This window comes from Peromyscus leucopus, chromosome 6, assembly GCF_004664715.2.
Source record: "Peromyscus leucopus breed LL Stock chromosome 6, UCI_PerLeu_2.1, whole genome shotgun sequence".
NCBI classification, from domain to species: domain Eukaryota; kingdom Metazoa; phylum Chordata; class Mammalia; order Rodentia; family Cricetidae; genus Peromyscus; species Peromyscus leucopus.
This window is the reverse complement of record NC_051068.1, coordinates 115,750,318-115,770,627: the sequence shown is the minus strand read 5'-3', so window position 1 is coordinate 115,770,627 and position 20,310 is coordinate 115,750,318. Positions and strand designations below refer to the sequence as shown.

The 20,310-nt window shown below is 41.8% G+C and overlaps 2 protein-coding genes across 4 annotated transcripts in view; one reads left to right on the top strand and one right to left on the bottom strand.

Annotated features, from left to right (window-relative positions):
- The window catches only part of Selenof (selenoprotein F), a 31,733-nt gene extending 17,177 nt beyond the window's left edge, over positions 1–14,556 (bottom strand). Inside the window, exons 1-2 of one of the 2 annotated variants that reach the window (XM_028861220.2) lie at positions 14,195–14,556; positions 4,346–4,513 (exon numbers count right to left, since the gene is read on the bottom strand). In XM_028861220.2, coding sequence (XP_028717053.1) covers positions 4,346–4,513; positions 14,195–14,269 — 243 coding nt within the window. In that variant the 5' untranslated portion in view covers positions 14,270–14,556. The remainder of the gene's footprint in view (positions 1–4,345; positions 4,514–14,194) is intronic. The other variant, XM_028861219.2, reaches the window with a different exon arrangement.
- Positions 14,557–14,820: 264 nt separating this feature from the next.
- Hs2st1 (heparan sulfate 2-O-sulfotransferase 1) overlaps positions 14,821–20,310 on the top strand; it is a 154,353-nt gene continuing 148,863 nt past the window's right edge. The window contains exon 1 of one of the 2 annotated variants that reach the window (XM_028861221.2): positions 14,821–15,252. In XM_028861221.2, the coding sequence (XP_028717054.1) occupies positions 15,129–15,252 (124 nt within the window). In that variant the 5' untranslated portion in view covers positions 14,821–15,128. The remainder of the gene's footprint in view (positions 15,253–20,310) is intronic. The other variant, XM_028861222.2, reaches the window with a different exon arrangement.

The following is a 20,310-nucleotide window of genomic DNA, read 5'->3' as shown; positions in this document are numbered from 1 at the left end:
AGCTAAATCCTTTTAAAAGACAGCTCTAGGAAAAGTGGTTTACTGTAAAAAACGGAACGAGAACTTACCAGCAGGACTTCTTAATTAGTATCTCATTCTGCTTTTGTATCCGTGGTTGGCCTCAATCTCACAGCAATCCTCCTGTCTCAGCCCTCTGAGCAGTACAATTACAGGTGCACACATATATATCTTTACTTGAGACAGCTCCATCTTTTGGTTTCAATACACTGTTCCACACAGCCACTGTGGCAGCTAATAGCTTCTTTCATTATTCCATAACTCTAGCTAATGCCTTAGAGTAAGTGGGGCTGGAGAGATGGCTCTGTGGTTCAGAGCACTACTGCCCTTCCAGGGGACCCAAGATTCCATTTCCAGCAGCCATATGATGGCTAACAACTGAACTTAGCTTCAGTTCCAGGGGATCTGATACCTTCTTTTGCTTCCTCCGGTCATACATGTGGTACACAGACATACATGAACTTAGTAAGTCTTTATCTAAAATAGCCCAGTGATATGAATACAGAAGAATTATGTTTCTAGTGGAAGGTGTTGTAGGCACCAAACTCACGAGTGGACATTAGTTACTGTGCTTTCCTGAGTCAAAGGAAGTTACTAGTGAAGCTAAAACCAACAGAAGTAACATGTAAAGGTGAGGACAAAGGAGAACAACGCCACATAATTTCTAGCTGACATCCCCAACCCCGGCTACTGCTCAACTGTGGAGTCCAGGACTAAAAACCTCACTCCTGTCTTACCAGGCAGCTAAGACTATTGGCCAAGGAGGTTCAAATAAAACATCAATAGGAGATCTCTAGTCAGTGGGAAAGGACGGATTTTTAATACCTTCCCTTTCACCTTAAGAGTCTCTATGTAAAGCTCAAGTCATTTGTGCTCTTAGTAAATACTAGTGGCACAAAACTCCACTGAAAACTTAACTTTTCTTTTAGTAGTTTACATTTTTTCTTTAAGCTACAAATTAGTATGTTTTCCCAGTTAAGTTAATCTCCTGACTAGTGTTTGAAAACCATACTTGTAAGCTTTTAAAGCTACTTAAGACAGTAATAAAACGGCTTAACAAAATACTCATTCTAAATAATAGCTGAGAAAATTAGTAGGTCCTTTAGGATCAAAATGCATTGGAGTAGACAAAGAAAAATGCAGCCATAACTAATAAAATAAATTTCAAAGAATTTCAAGATTTTATATCCTTTCATGATTGTTTTTAAACAAAAAATTTTGACCATTACTGAAAACAATTGGCCTCATCTATGGATAGATCAACACATAAAACTAAAAGAGCCAAAAGGAATGCTCTGGCAACATTTTAAACTATATTATAAAAGAAAGACAAACTAGCCAGATGTGGTGCACATCATCCTAACATTAGGGAGGAAAAAAAAGGAGGATGGTTATGAGTTCAAGGCCAGCTTGATCTATGTAGGGAGTATGATGGTCAATGTTACCTGTCAGCTTAGTAGGATGTAGACTCCTTAGGGAGACAGGCTTTTAATCATGCCTAGGGGACAGCTTTGATTACCTGTGGTTATGTGAGGTGAGACAATCCAGTCTATAAGTAGGTCGCATCATTCCATGGACTGGAGTGCAGTCCTGGACTGAATAAGAGCAAGAGAGTGAGTGGAGCGTTGTGATTCACTGTTCTCTTCCTCCTGACTGGGGACACAAGGTGACCAGCTACTCCACACTCCTGCTGCCTTAACTCCCTTGCCCTGAGTGGCTGTTACTGGAATGTGAGCCAACACAAGCGCTTTCTTCCTGAAGCTGCCTTTGTCAAGGTATTTTGCCACTACAACAGGAAAAGTAATGCAGGTATTTCATGCCAGTCAGAACATAGAGCTAGATCCTACCTCAAAACAAACAAGAACTAAAACATTTTGCAAATAAACAATCTTCTAGCAGAGATAATTTTATGTGAAAATTTAAGTTTTGTTAAATGAATATCAAATTTAACAATGACTTAAAAGCTAAGTGCAGGCCTGAGTCAAATGAGACAGGAGCATTTATTCCACAAAGTGAGTTGCCTGCTTCCTGCGGCACTCGCTGCTTTCTACTGGACTGTGGAGCGAGTCTAATGGGCTTGCTCACACTGCTTTCCTGTCTCCAGTCATATTTCTAAGTACTTTTTGTCTGGTTTGTTTCTACTACGCCTATAAAAACTATCCCTTCATTTTGTATGAAAGGCGCTAGAAAATACCCAATGGGAAATGTATCTTAGTGATTAGGGCTGGCAGCAAAGAAAGCATTAGACTTGGTACGAAGGCTCTTAGGACACAGACTACTTGTACTTGGCTATATTAAACACATTAGCCACAATTAGCAAATATTAACTGGCAGACTCTTTGCCTCTGGTATTGCTAAGCTGTAACAGTTGAAAACCGCCTAGATACAACACATGGTTCAACTAGTAACAAAAAACAACAGCAATATACTTAAATTTAGAGGAATGTGATCCAAATTTGGTTTCAATAATAATACAAAAACAGTATTAAAAATGGGTATTGTGAGGAGCACTGACAAAAGGCAATAGGTAGGAACAGCTCTTCTAGTACTATTTATATTTTAGGCATATTTATATCAATGGAAGGGCAGACTCTCTCAATTCACTCTCAATTACATAGGAGCTTGTGAGATAAACATTGTTAATGCAATTGCCCCTTCTTATCCCAGCTTTCTAAGTCTGGGGTATTTGAGCATCTTTTCCGGCTGGTAATGGCACAGCCAGGGGATGATGATGAGATGACTCACAGAGTCCTTCAGCAATTTGTCCCCTGTGAGTATCTCACTAGAAAGGCAGAGGGGAGTCATGGCAAACCAGTTAAATCCAGTCTTAAACCTCTTTAAATCAAGTCAAGCTTTAAAAAACTTGTTGCTTAACTTTTTACATATATATGGACTACCTTCCTTGTATGGAATCTAAACACAGAACACACTGTGGGTTTAATCCAGCCAAGAAAGCAGAGAGCACGCTGGACTCTGTAGGTTTACTTGGGAACCTCAGGCCATCAGACTGAGGGGTCAAGTGTTAAATCTGGCTATCACAAATATATTTTAATAACACGCTGCTTTGTTTTTCCTCTAAACTATAAATAAGTATGTACTTAGTATTAGAAAAAAACTATCTAGTTACAAGAAAGCATTACTAAGCATCTCCCCATCCCTACCCCGCCCACACAGGGTTTCTGTGTGTAGCTTTGCGCCTGTCCTGGATCTCGTTCTGTAGACCAGGCTGGCCTTGAACTCACAAAGATCTGCCTGCGTCTCCCTCCCGAATGCTGGAATTAAAGGCATGCACCACAACCGCCCAGCAAGAAAGCATTACTATTTGAAAGTTTTACAAATAGAAACACCTCCAACAGTTCAGCAGGGGCAAGTGAAAGAGTAAGAAAAGGGAACTCAACAAAGAACCGGGCAATTGTTGTTTGAAATCCCACTGAGTCACTTCAGTACAACCTGCTGTGTGTCGGTGGGGAGGATGGAAGACAGCCTTGTACATACCAGGTGAACACTGTTACTGAGCTACACCTCAGCCCCTCAGTCACTTTTATTTGGACATACTAACACTAAGGCACTTCAGAACATGGAAGAAAAATCTGAAGGTGTTACTGAAAAACAAAGACCAAGCAAGTTCAAGCTAGGCATAGTGGTGCACACCTGTAATCTCAGCAGCAAGGGGGCTGAGGCAAGAGGGTAATGAGTTTAATTAAGTCCTTCTTGAGCTACATGGCATCATGGCAAGTTCTACAGCGAGACTGTCTTCAAACAGCCAACCCATCCATCCATCCAAACAAAACACCCTGAGCACTTACTTGAACAGTGGGTTCCAAACAACACATTCTGTGGGGCAGAGCTACTTACCCTGACTGACTTCTCAGATAGGAAACGTAAGGTTATGGGTCTCTGGAATTTCCAGTAATGGTATGTAAGTTGACCACATTTGTACCCAACATTATACACTATGCTACCATCTCAGATTTCTTTGTACAACTGGCTTATTATTACATAGAAACCAAAGTGGAATTAATTGGTCCTTGCTTTAATTTGGTCAGAGATAAGAAAGACTGGCTCATGATGGGACACAGGCGTGCTATGGTGATGCTGTGGTGTGTGTCCTGCCTTCCCCTGCCTTTGATGGACAGCCACAGTGGAATGGATCCTGGTATGTAAGCACACTTTTCCTTTGATTGATCTAGTAGACCAGGCAAGCAATTGACTGAGTTTTACTAAAATTTGTAAAGCCAGAAACTCCTGCTTAAACTGATTAAGTAATCTGTACTTTATCTATCTCAACTAGAGCATTTAAAGGAAGTGATACAACAGAAAACGGTACCTTTTTGGTTTCAAATTGAGCTTCTTCCTGGCAGCACCCTCTGCAAGCAGGATCCAGCTGAAGCAGGTTAAACTGTCCAAGAAGATCACAAGAGCTGCAGAGTAAGTTGCTGGAGAAACCCAACTCTCTGCATGCCTCTGACGAAAACTCGGCCCCAAGAGCAGACACCTGAAAATGAGAACAAGGAATAAAACGCAGTTCCAGGTTTACATGAAACTTCCTAAAAGGAGAACACAGGGTTGTCAACATTGAACACAAGGGAGACAAGCTGCTGTTACATTTCATCTGGAGACAAATTCTTAAGTACTTTTGAACTCTACAGCTTTATATATTTGGTGTATTGCTGTTACTTTGTTTTTTTGAGACAGTCTCATATAGTCTAGGCTGGTCTTAAATTAGATATATGCTAAAGATGACCTTACCCTTGACTCTCCTGTCCATTTAAGTGCTGAGCTTACAGGCATGCACCACACCACTGGATCTGACATCTTCTACTTCAGTGAAAATGTGGATTAACAAAAAATACAAAATATAACTTGAATGATATGCATGTTACACATCTCTTATTAATATCCAGTAGCTTATTAAAAAGGAATTTTCTTAGAAGGGAAAAATTCTTATTTCATTTTAAGGATTTAGTACCTATTTATATGGATTGATGGAAAAAGCATTAACTTATCTGCAAACACATCCCTACGGTGGGGTGGGTGACAGGAATGGGACCAGTGAAGCAGAGAAAGGAGACCCCCACAAACCTAACTTTTGGTTTGAGGAATCAGCTCCACCACTTCCCAGATGTGTGATCCCGAGGAAGCTAGCTTAAACTTCAATTTCTGCACTGGTAAAGCAAGCAAACAATACTCTAAACAGATTGTGTTAGGAATTCAAGGTCTGAGTTCTATCCTAAGTACCATGAAAATACAATATTCACTGAATTGTTTTAAAATTTATTTTTATATGCATGCATTTGTGTTTCTGTGTGGATGCCTATTGTGGCTAGAAGGTAATTTCCTGGGGCTAGAGTTACAGATATTGTGAGCTGCCAGATGTGGGTGCTGAGAACCACACTTGGGTCACTTGGGTTCTCTGGCAGAGTAGCATGTGTCTTGGCCACTGGTGTGGTTTGAATGAGAAATGTCCCCTATAAACTTGGGTATTTGAAATTTGCCTAGTTGGTGGCAATTTGGGGGTGGGGTCCTATAGCCTTGCTGTTGGAAGTATGTCACTCAGGGCAGGCTCCAAGATCACAGCCTAGCCCTACTTCCAAGTTTGATCTCTCAGCTTCTTGCTCTGTCTGTCCACTACCATGCTGTCCCTGTCATTACAGACCCCAGAACCATAATTCAAAATACCTTTCTTCTGTAAGTTGCCTTTGTTATAGTATTTTATCACAGTGACAAAAAGTAACTAAGCCAACTGCTGAGCCATCTTTCCAGTCCCCTTTACTTTTTGAGACAGGTCCTCATTAAGTTGTACAGGCTGGTCTTGAACTCAGTCTGTAGCCCAGACAGGCTTTAAACTTGGCATCCTACTGAGTGGCTGGGTTTACAGTCTGGCCTATGCTCTTAGGTGTTGTTCCCTGCTTTTTGGGAGCCTGCAGTTTTACCCAGGGCTTCAAATACCATTTTCCTGAATGCCCCCTTTTCCTGAGTTCAGACTTCCAAAGCCAATGGCTCACTTGATTTTCATTAGATGCTGCAAATTCAAAATTTCCTATGATGGAATCTATTTTTGTTTCTGCGGGGATCCACTCTCACTTTTACCACCAAGGTACTCTTGAGGGAGAAGTGAGAAATATTTAGATAGAAAGATAGAGAGGAGAGAAACAGATAGAAACACAGAATAGCTCCGGAGGGCCTGGATCCTTATCCACTGAACTCTTCTGTCTCTTCTAAAGGGCTTTTTAAAGGAATGCCAAGGGACAAGGCAAAAGACCTCCCCTTGCTAGATCAAAGGATACTGCACAACCAAGTGCAGACCCTTCCAAACACCTGGTAACCATGGCATGGTCAAGCAATCCTCTAATGCAGCCTTGCTGGGTAAAGCAAGCTCAGATCTCACTAGGAAACCTCCATGGGCCTCCACGTGTTTCTGTAAGTCTAGCCCTCCAAATGCACTTGGCATCTTAGGAAAATGGCACTATGTGGGCCTCCACATGTTTCTGTAAGTCCAGCCCTCCAAATGCACTTGGCATCTTAGGAAAATGGCACTGCTTCCCCAGTCAACTGGTTTGCCGGGCCAAAGCCCTTTGTGTTCTTGAACCATTTCACAGCTAACAGTTTCACAGTTCCGTTCCCTAAGGAGCTCTCAAATCTTTTACAATTTTTAAGAGACTTTGATTTGACAATTTTAAGAACATTTAAATTATTCTTAATTATGTGTACTGTGTGTGTGTGGGTGCACATGCATGCAGATGCCTGTATGGTCAGAGGCTTCAGATTCCCCCAGAGCTGGAGTTCCTGGTGGTTGCTCCCAGTCAGACACCAGTGCTAGAAACTGAACTAGAGTCCTCAGTGAGAGCAGCACCTGCTCTAACTGCTGAGCCATTCTGCTAGTCCCCTGGCTTTTAAGGCTTTTCCTGCCTCTGTAGCTTACATTATTAGTCAGTTCCACCTCTCCTTACTCTGGTTCTTTCCCACTTTCCAGCTATGAATCCCTGTGGTCCTGAAGTGGAAAACTGGTCCTCACACCTCTGTTCATACTTTTCCCTATGTCTAAATGATTTTTACCATTTTTCACCTTGCTAATTTTGCCTGTTTCCAAGAACCTTATCAGTGCCAGCCTTATAGGTGCCCTCTCTGTAAAATCCATGAGAAATATATGCTCAGCTGTAAAACAGATCTAGTCAAGACACTGTGTTATGTAGACCTGGGGTTTTCTGACTTGCTATCAACATGTGAGTGGTTCTGATGACAGGCATTAAGTTGTTTCTATTTCTAGCACCTATGCTAGCTCTTGTTTGTTACACACATACTCCGGGAAAGACCACAGTTTCAAACAGGAGCAATGTCAGACTAACTGTATCTGGTTGATTTTCTACAAGGAAGGATCTGAAAGCTTCCAAGGGCCAGAGAGCAATTTTGCTTTGGTAGCAAAATAGTTTCTCTTATAAATACTCAAGTCAGCCGGCTACACAAAAGCAATTACAGACAATACAGACACGAGTGTTCCAATAAATGACAGGGCTGGCTGAAATCGGCACACCAGCTGTGTGTCTGTCAGCCTTCTTTTAAACTAATCGGCAAGATTAAAACCCATTGACATTGCTCAGTGAAAACACTGCTAGTACATTCCCAAAAAATGCTGACCATCGCATTGGTCTTCATCAGTCAATATTCTAACCAGACATAAGTATTTTACCTCTATAAACAGCGAATGTACATAATATTCAAAACTAATCAACTATCCCAACTAAGTGGAAGGGACCTATGAGTTTACTAGTGAGCTTTCTGTGGCCAATTTTCTAGTTTAAATACAAGACACTTACAACTTTCCACCAGTAAAGTGATCTGTAAGATCTTCTGTACAGGGTAACTTGAAATCAGGGATAGCAACATGTCGGATTGGCGAGAGCTGCATCAATATGTACATATCATCCCACATGTTCTTACAACCTCACTGGCAGTCCTCCAACACAGAACGTGTGTGTGTGTGTGTGTGTGTGTGAGAGAGAGAGAGAGAGAAAAGAGAGAGAGAAAGAGAGGTGTGTGTGTGTGTGCCTGCACAGACAGAGAGAGAGAGAGAGAGAGAGAGAGAGAGAGAGAGAGAGAGAGAGAGAAAGAGAGAGGTGTGTGTCTGTCTGCCTGCACTGACTACCCCCAAGCATCACCTTTGGAACTTAAGTCACCATGCTGCAAAAAAGTGTAAACTAGAGACACAGCACAGGCAGATCAACCAAGACACCCAGCTGACATCATCAACTACTAAACATTCAAGTGAAGAGCCTTCAGATTTCAGACTCCAGCCTTTCAACTGAGGTCTGAGGGACCATGGAGCAGACGAGCTCCTGCTGTGCCAGTCTGAAAACTGATAACCCACTGAATTTGAAAGCAAAATAAACTGTTTTGCACCACTGGATTTACGCAAATTTGTTTTGCAGTCAGTAATTGAAATGTAATAAAAGCAAATTCACTTTGAAAACTGCAAACTGCTTAAGAACCTGCAGAAACTGGGGCTGGGAGATAGATGGGTTAGTGAGTAAAGTGCTTGCTGAACAAGTATGAGATCTGAGTTTGGGTCATGAGCATCCACCTAAAAAGCTAGGGGCTGCAATGACATGTGTAACTCCAGCACTGGATGGAGAGTGCAAAACCAGCTGGATCTCAGGACCTCACTGGGGTCTAGGGTAAATGAGGAGGAGCTCTAGATTCAGTGAAAAACCTTTTTCCAAACATGTGGTGAAGAAATGATAGAAGACCCTCAACAGACATCAACTTTGGCTTCCACATGTATACAAGTGCATGGAGGAGGTATCCTCTTCCCAACACACACACACACACACACACACACACACACACACACAGCCCTTTCATCAATCTATACTCTCAGGAAACTCGTGGGTTTCTCATGTAATTCTGAACAGATTTCAAATTTGGCGACAAACAAATGGATGGGGTTAGAGAGAATGAATCTTAACGTAATGAATGCCAGAAGCATTGCCATTACTGGAAGTTCTTACAAACCACCAATATTTTGCTAAGTACTTTATAGTATCATTCCATTTAATATTAACTATACTTAGGAAGGAAACAGACATAGGACAGTAAGAAAATCTGTCTAAGACTACACAAGAAAAAAGATTTTAATCCTGGGAAAGGAGGGACAGATTGATTGGTAAAGTTCATGCCACATAAATGTGAGGACATGAGTTTGGTACTGAGGATGGATCCTTGGAACTTGCTGGTGATGTTATCTAGCCCAAACACTGAGCTCTTGGATTATTAAAAGACCCTGTCTCAAAAAGAGGTTGAACACTAGACAACAACGGTTTCTGCGCGCGCGCGCGCGCACGCGCACACACACACACACACACACACACACACACACACACACACACAGAGTCTAATCCTAGCGTGCCTTTAAAACTTCTGTAATGGTCTGAATGTATGGGAGCTCTTATGAGTTGACTCATGCAGTTCTTGTGTGGGGAGGCTGCTATCTGCAGTTTTTTCTCTTTCTCCACTAGTACAGTTGGGGGCACTCATCAGATGTGGCTGTCTGGTCTTGTACTGTGCAACCTCCAGAATCGTGCACCAAAATAAGGCTCTTTATAAATTAGTTGGTCTCAGGCATTGCTAACAGATAACTGACTAGGACAACTCCTGGCCTAGCTTACTGTGTGGAATTCATGATGCATCATTGCTGGACAGATAGTAACAAGAAAAATAATGACAACTGTAATTGTGTCATCCATTGATCACAAGATACATGAAGAAGAGACACTACACTGTCCAGATGGGTGATGACAATGTTTTGGAATCAAGGATGCACAGCTCATTCTATTCTGTCACTAATGAAGACTGAGGATGTATATGATCTGAACAAAGGACCACACACTAGTTATGAGGAGCTTTATTAACGAGCTCCTTTTGGCCCCACTAAAATGTTCTGTTCTAATCTTTAAACATGCTCAGAATATATTTCCAGGTTAAGTCAGTTTGCTGTTAGCCCAGCTATGTTAAGTATGCACTGTAACTAGCACTAAGATTACAGCTACTTAGAGGTGCAGACACTTAAACAATTCTTAACCTTGTCTAGTGTAAGGACTCAGGTCTAAGTTGAAGTCTCCACTTCAAGGTGACAAGAAGTTCAAGTTTACTGTTTTCTTCCTTCAAGGGGTTCCAAAGCTTTGATTCTCACCGTGACAAGTACCCACTTGGCTTGGACTTTTCCCCTTTTGATAAATCCAAGAATTTGTCTAACTTCTTTCTGTATTTCCAATAAATACACCCTTTTTCATTGTCAAGGTTTTTGTTTCTTATAAACATTAGTGAGCATCACTACAGAGAGTCATGACATTTGAGTTTAGCAAAGGTAACCTGTCTGTGGCCTTAATCAGGATTCTGGGCAGGCATTTTACTTTGGGAATTGATTATGGTTCATCACCACTCCGCAGAAGATGCAGCCATGTTACTACTGATAGGAAGAGGCAGTGAGAACTGGGAGGTCATCTGAACTTCTGGAAGTGAACAAACATGAGATAATGAAAACTAGAGGAAAATGGTCCCTGGATTCTCTCTGGCGATTATTCTGGGAGGAGAAATGGAGGGAGAGACACACATGCATGACTATGATCTATTAAGAACATAGGGTAAGCATTAACATGGGGTATAAGCTAGTATGAGAGAATATGAGAGGGAGAAATTACTTATGACTCTTTAAGTTTTGCCTTTTGGTTCTTCTGAGACAGTCTTGCTAGTAGCCTAGGCTGGATTGGAACTTGCTGTATGTAGCCCAGGTTAGTCTCAAATGTCTGATCCTCTCATTTCAGCCTCCTGCATGCCGTGATTACAAGCAAGAGATCAGACTACAGGAGGCACCAGCATGCCTGGCTTTGACTTTCTAAGTCTGGAAAGGAGATGAAGTTAAGCACTGCATTCTAGTTAATCACTTCACAGAGAACAACAGAAGAAAATAAGAATGAGACTAAATTAATCTGCTTTAGATTACAATTACTAAAAATTAACATTTGAAAACGTATTTCCTGAATTTCCTTTTAAACTAAATAGCATAGTATAATGGGGGAAGAGATAGAGAGATTGAGATTGATTGATTTTGATTATAAAAGATGGCTTGGGGAATCACCTAAATGGAATGATACAGTTGTGACTAATGATCTATGGTTTTATTTAAAGATTATTATTTTAAGATAGTGTGCACTTGTGGCTCTCATTCACAAAAGAATAGAATGAAGCTGACGCCTGTCATTAAAAGGTTTCAGTCTAGTATATACTTAGTATCAAAAGTCATGTAATTACCAGGGAAGTTGTTGAGTGTGAACTAAGTTAGAATCTAACATCTGGACTTGAATGAACACTTGCGTCTGCACCATCAGTTGACAATGACACTTCCAGTTGAGACTGCAGTGACAAGAGCTATAGGAAGCTAACTGGAATACGAGGTTGATAATAACTTACAAGTAGATGTCATCTGTCCTTGCTATCAGACCTTAGCCTGTACATCCCCTAGTTCACTCAGGAAATATGTCACTTAGACCTCAAGGTATTGCATCCCTCTCTATGTATGTCAGCAGAGACAAAAGATAATCAGGAACTGGCCCTTCTTTAAGGCAAAGTTCAGTCATCTCAGTGGGAAAATGCCGTATTTCAAAATTTGTCAAGCAGAAGACAAATAGAAGTTTGAAAGGTACCTAAGAGGTCAAGTAGTAAATACTACTGACACAAAGAATGGCTCTTGGCCTAGTTTGGGTGCAGAGAGATTGATTTCCTGGAGGAAGTAATTTCTTAGCTGAAAACTGAAGGGTGGCAAGATGGCTCATTGGGTAAAGGTGCTTGCTGCCAAGCCTAAGGACTGGAGTTCCATTCCTAAATCAAACTTCTGACTCACACGAAGGAAGGAGGGTTAGATGGTAAGTAGAAGACAATCATATTTTTATGGGCATAGGAGAGCGCTTCTAAGGGAGAACCAACTACATAAATTTGCTGGAGCAATATCCCCAGCTCTTCTCATCCTTTTCTTCTCCAAGTAGAATAAGCAAACACTGGGAAATAAGCCTGTAGACAACCAACCGACTTGCTAAGAAACACTTAAAGACAAACTATCTTAAAAGCAAGTGGGAGTTTTAAGTACAATAGGTTTAAATTTCAGACATGTTACTCTAGATCAGTGGTTCTCACCCTGTGGGTCATCATGACCCTTTGAGGGTCGAATGACCCCTGAGAAAGATATTTACATTACAGTTCATAACAGTAGCAAAATTATAGTTATGAAGTAGCAATGAAATGGTTTTGTGGTTGGGGGTCACCACAACACGAGGAACTGTATTAAAGGGTTGCAGCATTAAGAAGGTTAAGGACCATTGCTCTAGATGTACTGGGTGCAATTAGAAAGAAATTATATGTGGAAACCAGTTAATGAAGCTCTTACAGTAATTCCAGGTATGCGGATATACTGACCTGAATTACCTGTGGCAACAAAATTAAGTGATTGGCTTGGAAATTTTTAAGGTCTTAATGACTAATTTGATCTAAAGAGTGAAAATACAGAGAACTTAATGGAACATATTTTTGGCTTGGGCAATTATGAAGTTGGTAAAGGCAAATTTTTATTTAGATTCTCAATACAAAAAGAGGCAATTTAAAGAACAACCAGGAGGCTTACTTCTTAGGAGAAAAGTCTTGGGGTGACTGAAAGGTTAACAAGTATTAACTGGTTTTCAGTTAATATTTAGAAAGTAAAAATTAGTAAGGCTTGGCAATTGCCAGGATGTGAAGTGCATAAAGTTTGGAAGGAGTCAGGAACGGCATTTGAATTTTGCGTTAGATTTGATGGGTGACTACTGCGGCACACAATTAGGCATAAACTCTTCCTCTTCTGGTCTCGGTATGAACATTTCTTTGTGATGCAATTCTGTCACTTCTCTCATAGGCGGGAGTCTATTTACCTGTGGCCTTCTCTTCAGCTTCTCTTTGACAAGTCTAATGTGATGGAGTTGGGATGTTGAGACAGTGGGAGGATCTTGCTTTCTATTTTCAGCCTTTGTCTCCCAGGAGGGATATGTGATTTCCATGGCAAGGTCTTAAGAGGCACTGTAAGCTTTTGCTCTTTTGGAGTGTTGTCCTGAGCTGTCTGTGAAAAATGAGTTAGTCCATTCTAGTGGGGGATGAGACGTTAAAAGCAGCTAACGGCACTAATTATGAATTATGGTAGCTTTAGATTTTTAGTTAACTGACTAGCTCAAATCAATGCATACATGAGGGAGCTGCTTCACCAACCTAAAGGGTGGTTAAAATGTTTAAGACATTAATTTTGGGTTTTTCTCGGGGCGGATGGTACTTAGAAAGCCATGGTCTATTGAAATTTAGAAAGTAGTATAGAAAGTAGTTTGAACTTGTAGTTGTGCTAAGAAACCACTAATCTCTAAAGTCTACAAAGTTTAGACGGATGTTTCCCTAAGAGTTAGGGCCTAAGTAATTTCTTAAGTACCAGGTGTCTGAATAACAACATTGTATTGCAATGTGAGAAGTCAAGAACCTACCGGTTGGACAAAGTAACAAAAGTAGAGACAATGTTTACAAATTACTTTCTTTGTATGAAAAAGTATAAGTTTTTATAGACTTATGGTATATTAACTTTCTAAATCTTGGACAAATCACTTAAATACCCTAAGTAGAAGACATGTAAACAAGGATGCAAACTTCCACAAAGGAGTTTACCGATATATACTTGTTTCATAAGCAGCTAAGTAAGTCAAAATTAGGTTTTCTCCTTAATAGATTCAGAATCCATGCATTTTTGTTAATGAAGAAAAAGGCTTGTCTGGACCAAAACCACGAAGATGTCCCTTTAAGGTTTGGGAGTCTTGTCGTAAGCAATGGTAGTTTCATTCATTTCTGTCCCATTAAAAGAAACTTCCCTCCTTTCTACTCACTACTGACTTTAAGTACCCACTGCGTTCTTGAAAAAATCGATCTGAGCTGCCTGAAGTGAGAAGACCATCGCCTCTAGAGCTCCAGTCGGAATTCTATCTGCCACGTCTCATTCCGGATGGAAGCGGCCACTAAGGAAGTCCGTTCCAAGGGCGGTCCCCTGCGTGGCCGCGGGTTTGACCTTTCTCATCCGAGCCCTCCGACGGGCCCTGAGGCATCCACAGAGGCGACCCACACTCACCGCTTGAAATGCAGTCACCAGCAGCAAGCGCAGCCCCAGAGCGGGCCGCAGCCACCCAGCCGGCCGGGCCGCCATCCCTGCGGTCCCCCGTCAATCTTCAGGGGCTTGAGGACCCCTGTACCGGGGACGTCCACTGCAATGCCTGATGCGAAGCCTGCCGCGAGAGGCCACTGCCACCGAGTCTGTTATCCTACAGAGGCGAATATTAGTCAGGCGACCAAAGGAACAGAAAAGTGATCGATTATTTAAAAAGTCGTCAGGTTCTTTCAGAGATCAAAATCAGGCACTTTCTGAAACTCCCCACACCGGTACTTCTCATTCACGACAGTATGTCGGATCTCTACGAAGCCCCAGCGCCTCCATTACTAGCCCCGCCTCCCTCTCCGAATCTACCCAATCAAATACCGCCTTGCTTGAGTCCTCTGTCAAGGAACCCAACCGTAAATCGAATCAAAAGGGCGCTAAGCGGCCGCTCTTCGGACCAATGAACGCGACTGTACGGGAGGATGGGGGTGGAGCCTCTGGTTGCCGGGCAGCGTGCGTCAAGGCGTGCGCGTGGTGGCCGAGGGGAGGGGAGGGGGCGGGCCGAGGGCGGCGCAGCCGCAGCCGCAGCGGTGCTGGAGGAGCGCGCGGCCGCGAGCGACCGAGGGAGGGAAGGGAGGAAGCGAGGGAAGAGGGCGTGCGGCCGCGGGGTCCCGAAGCCAGGCGGCAGCGGCAGGAGGGCACCAGGGCCGTCGGGTGGGCTGAGGAGAAGCGTGCTCCGGGCGGCCGGCGCTGGCTCCTGCGGGCGGGAGACCGGAGCGGAGGAGGGGGTCGCTGCGGCGCGGCAGTCCGCGCAGCTCCCGGGTCGGGGTCTCCTCCCGGCGCCTCGGTCGCCCGCGGGGCCCCGCTCCCCGCCCCCCGCGGTATGTCTTGATCTCGAGCAGCGGGTTTCATGGGGCTCCTCAGGATTATGATGCCGCCCAAGTTGCAGCTGCTGGCGGTGGTGGCCTTCGCGGTGGCGATGCTCTTCTTGGAGAACCAGATCCAGAAGCTGGAGGAGTCCCGGGCGAAGCTAGGTGAGGCAGCCGAGCGGTGCTCCGGGCCCGGGCTGGCGGGTGGGCATTGCCGGCTATAGCAAGTGGGCGTCCGCAGGGGTCTCGGGGAGTCCCGAGAGCTGAGACCCAGGCACGTCGAGCTCCCGCCACCAGGGAGTGACGAGCTGCACCCGCGGGGTCTCCGGCCAGAGGGCTGCCCCGTCGGCCCTCCACGGAGAGAGGGGACCGAAGTCTGCATGGAGCTGGTTGCTGCTTGGAGGACACGAACGTCCATCCTCTGGTCCCTTCCAGTCGTTCTGGAAAGCCCCAGCTACGTGCAGCGATGGGGACTGGAATTTGAATTAGGGGCACCTGGGCACAGGATCGTTTGGGGATGGTGGTCGTGGGGAGGTTCATCGAGGGAGATGGGCAGAAATGGACGGAGTCTCCGGGAATGATGGGGAGTAAATGCAGCTCACTGTAGCGAGTGGCATGCCTGAGCTGAGGGCAGCAAGGGACCTTAGAACTGACACTGTGGGTAGGCTGGCCATGTGGGACAGCGGAACAGATGAAAAGCTCTGACGGTACCGCTATGAGAAGTCTGGGGGACTGAAGTTCTTTATGAGTGACGCTGAACTGCTTGATGATTTGGGCTTCAGAGTAAGGTCGTAAGTGTAGGTGATTGCATGTACAAGCGTTGAAGGTTCGGAATTACGGTATTTACCTGGGAAAAGGAATCGACTGGGGAAAGCTAACCATATGGGTATCTTAAAGCGTTTCTGTCAGTGCTGGAATGGGTAAAGACGCCTGAAACACTAAACTGGAGTGTGAAGTTGTGCAACAGCAGACGAAAGCGCGGATAGACGGTGCTTCCGGATAGTGGAGAACTTTGGTATTTGGAAGTGCTGTGGAAACAGGGAGACTTAATGACTGACGCGTTTTGTTTTAAAAATGTACGTGGCACTTAAAAATCAGCTCGGGATGTAATTTGAATATGGGAAGCGGTTCTTGCATACACTTTTCACCTAGCCAGCTTCTTAAATACTATTTAAAGTTACCCCGAGGAACAGCTAGATGTAACTGGGGGTGCGCATTAATTTTTTTAAAAAGCACCAGAAAATAATTAAATTTTAGATATAGTCGCTATTTCCAAGTTTTGGTAGATTTTTAGAAAAGCCTTGAACACATTTTAAAGAATAGTGTTATCAAAGAATGTTAAATGCATTTGATTGATGTACAGCTACGTTTAAATAGGAGCCAAAGCTGCTAGAGTGAAATATGAAGACCTATTGAATTTATTTACTGTAATTTAAAAAGATTTTGTATGCTAAAAGTTACTCACTTTAAATGTTGAAGGTTAAACCATCTGATCCCTTTGCTTTTCATACGGCTCCGTCTCCACAGCATTTACAGTCATAGTCTGCTTCATTCATAACCCGATTTTACAGGAAGAGAGTGACTCATCTTAGAAGTTAGTTAAAAACCAGGATTTGTATTTATTCTTTCTTGTGTGTTATTTGGAATTCTCTAGATGTAATTTCTTAGAAACACTGCAGATTTTCCTCCTTGCCTACCTTTTTTTTTTTTCCTGCAGTGTTTGAAAGTTGTTTCTATACGCCACCTGAATGATTTTAAAAGCAAACTTCTATACGACAACGGAATGATGTAGAATGCCACAGGTAGAATAATGTGCTTCCTTGTGATTTTCATTTAAGACAAAAAAAATCCTTTGCCAGGAATAATAAGCGTGCGTCAAAATAAATAGCTATACGGGAAACAGCAAATATCTACCAGAATAATCCAGGGCTGACCATGGGGGTCAGGCCTGTAATTCCAGCACTCTAAAAGCTGATGCCAGAGGATGGTAGGTTCAAGACCAGGATGTGCTGCTACATAGCCCTAACCTATCTTAAAAAAAAAAAAAAAAAAAAAGGACAGCTCTCAAATGTAAAAACACCAAAGTATCTGGAGATGCAGACAGGACAGAGAAGATGTATATACCTTTGTCAGTTCATTAATCTTCTGATTAGATTTTTTTTCTAAATGTTTTTATTTTTAAAAGACACAGGTTCTGTGAGTTGTCCAGGCTGGACCCGAACTCCAGGCCTCCGTTGTTTTTCCTTCCAAAGCCTTGAGTAACTGTAGATGCCCTCCACCCAGCCTCCTTCCCACTCCCACCCTTTCAAAAATAAGTCTTGTTTAAGAGGCAGTACTGAAAGATCCAGTGTCCATATTCTGACTCCTCAGGAAAGAAAAAGGGTTAGGCGGTCACTAGGTAACTTCCGTCTGTGATATTCTTATTTAGTCTTCCAAGAACACTAGAGATACCCATTTTTCAGATACAGAATAATCCTTAAAGTATATAATTTGCCCAAGACTGTATCGCTAGTGGCGGAATCAGAATTGGAACTCAGGTATGTTTGATTCCTAATTGAGGACTCCTGTAATTACACCAGGCAATTTCAGACTTTCTACTGACATTATACTACAATTGAGCTGTTTGAATAGCATTTATAAATTGTATTATCAATGCATGTATTGCTGAGAATGAATATCATTCTGAGAAAACTCAATTTCTGACACAAAGGAATTGGTTTAATGTCTTGCCCCTTGTTTATATCCATGTAATGAGCATAATTATATTACTCAATGAAATGGACTGAAATAGCTTGTTTCTGCTATTGAAGAAGAAAATCTTTGGTTGTTTGCTGTAATTGTAAAACTGCAACATTAAAAAGCATTTTTATTTTGGCACAGGAAAGCTAATGAATATTTTGCCCTTAAAAATAGTTTTTGTTGTTTATTTTTGTTGTTGTTGTAGAAGATTTCAAAGGATTGTAATGTCTGTTAATGACTGTAATGTGACTTGGTTAAAGTCAACAATATCCTGGTGGTGAGAGCTCCAGTAAAGCAATAGGTGTATTCAAAAATACAGTGTATTCATTGGCCTCTTGGGAAATTACCTAAATAGAAATTCCTAAAGCTCCCAGTATTATAGTTTTCTACTTCATAGGTTATTTTTTTCCTTAAAGCAAATATTCCTACAGTTTATTGTTATATATTACCCTATAGCTTGTTTTTTTATTTAATATTATAGATCTCTTTCTATGTCAGTACATCTAAATCTCACACATTCTAATGGCTGTATAATATTCCAAATTATGAATGTATCCTAAATTATTATATCAGTAGTAAGTAGTCATTGTGTCTCTACAACCTCCCCCACTTTTAAAGCTTTTTTCTTGTTGAAAGCATCTTTATGTGCCTCTCTTTACCTATTAATGTCATTTTTTTCACTAGGGGATGTCTGGGTCAAAGGATACATATTACTTGCCATTTTTTACCCCCAAAGGTTACAGTTATCTATGTTGCTAGAAACCCAAGCACTAGAAGTGCTTGGGTTTAAATTTTGCCACTCTGAGGTTGTGAAATGATATGTTGTGAAATTAACTCACATTTTTAAAATTTTTTGTTAAAAATCTTTACATTGTTGATTGCTTCTTTTTTTTTTTTAATGGACAAATGATTTTATTTATTTATTTATTATGTATACAGCATGTATGACTGCAGGCCAGAAGAGGGCACCAGATCTCATTACAGATGGTTGTGAGCCACCATGTGGGTGCTAGGAATTAAACTCAGGACCTCTAGAAGAGCAGTCAGTGCTCTTAACCTCTGAGCCATCTCTCCAGCCCCTGTTGATTGCTTCTTAATTGTTAGTTCTTGTTCATTGGATAATTTGCTACTTTTTTGTTATTTGGGTTTTTAAATATTAAGGTAAGTAATTTGTCTGTTCTTATATCTGCTTTTCTCTAAGGCTGCATTTGTCTCTCAGCTGTGGTGTATTTTGCTTATACAGACAGGTTAATTTTATACAAATTTTATCAATGTAGGCAAGTAGTTTTCAGGTTAAGACTTTCTTGAATCATGATGGTGTATATTTTCTATACTTAAGTAGAATAGTTTATAGTTTTTATTTTTCATTGACTCTTTAAGCCATTTATTTATGTGCAGAGATTTATTATAATGTCTTTTGATGAATAACCACATATGGCAAATCATCTGTTTTTTCCCCTGTAAATCCTGTTATTCATGTGCTAAAGTTTTGTGTTCTCTTAGCTCAGTAGGTTTTGTACTCTAGTCTTTTTCGCTAACATGAAGTTCTTTAGACTTCAAGAATATATTTGTACATACACACATATCAAGATGTTTGAATTTAATAAAACTGTCTAATAGCTCTCATCAGATTTATAAAGGATATGATTCCCTATACTGCTTAAAAAATACAATCACAAATATTTAATACAGTTTGAGCAGCTCTAGTCAGAACTTTGGAAAACTGTGTGCTTCCAGGTCATACTCTTGAGTGCTTATATGCTGCTGCCAATAAACACACATTGTGGGTTACTTTCCAAAAGCAACACACTGGAAACTTAAGATCAGCTTCAGGCTGTCACTTCAGGTACATATGAAACAGTAATGAAGACTTGGGTTCCATCTCTAAGATAACCTGTAAACATTCCCAAGTCTGAGAATAGCCCGACATTTGAAATGTGGTTTGGATTTGTGTTTCAACCTGTAGCTATTCCATGGTAAATGAAGTGAGTGTATTCTTCATAATAATGCATTGCTGTGGGATATTTGTACACCATGTGAGGGTGTAATGCTGTGATTGATGTAATAATCTGAACACCAATAGCTAAGCAGGAGGTATAGGCAGGACTTCTGGGCAGAGAAAGAGGAGGAGGAATCTAGGAGTGAGAGAGAGACTTAAGGAGACATGGAGGACGCAGGAAGGGTGGTATGTTGGTGTTGTTATTTTACTCTTTTTTGAGGGGCCCGCCACCCAGCTCCCAAATAAATCATACCAAGTGGTTTATCCTTAATTATGAATGCCCAGCCTTAGCTTGGCTTAGTTTCTAACCAGCTTTTTTTTTTTTTTTTTTTTTTTTTTTTTTTTTTTTTTTTTTTTTTTTTTTTTTTTTTTTTTAAACTTATCCTTTTGTCTCTGGGCTTTTCCTGTTCTCTTACTTCTGTAAATCTTACTCCGAGGCTTGCTGTGTAACTGGGTGACTGGCCTCTGGTATCCTCCTCCTCCTC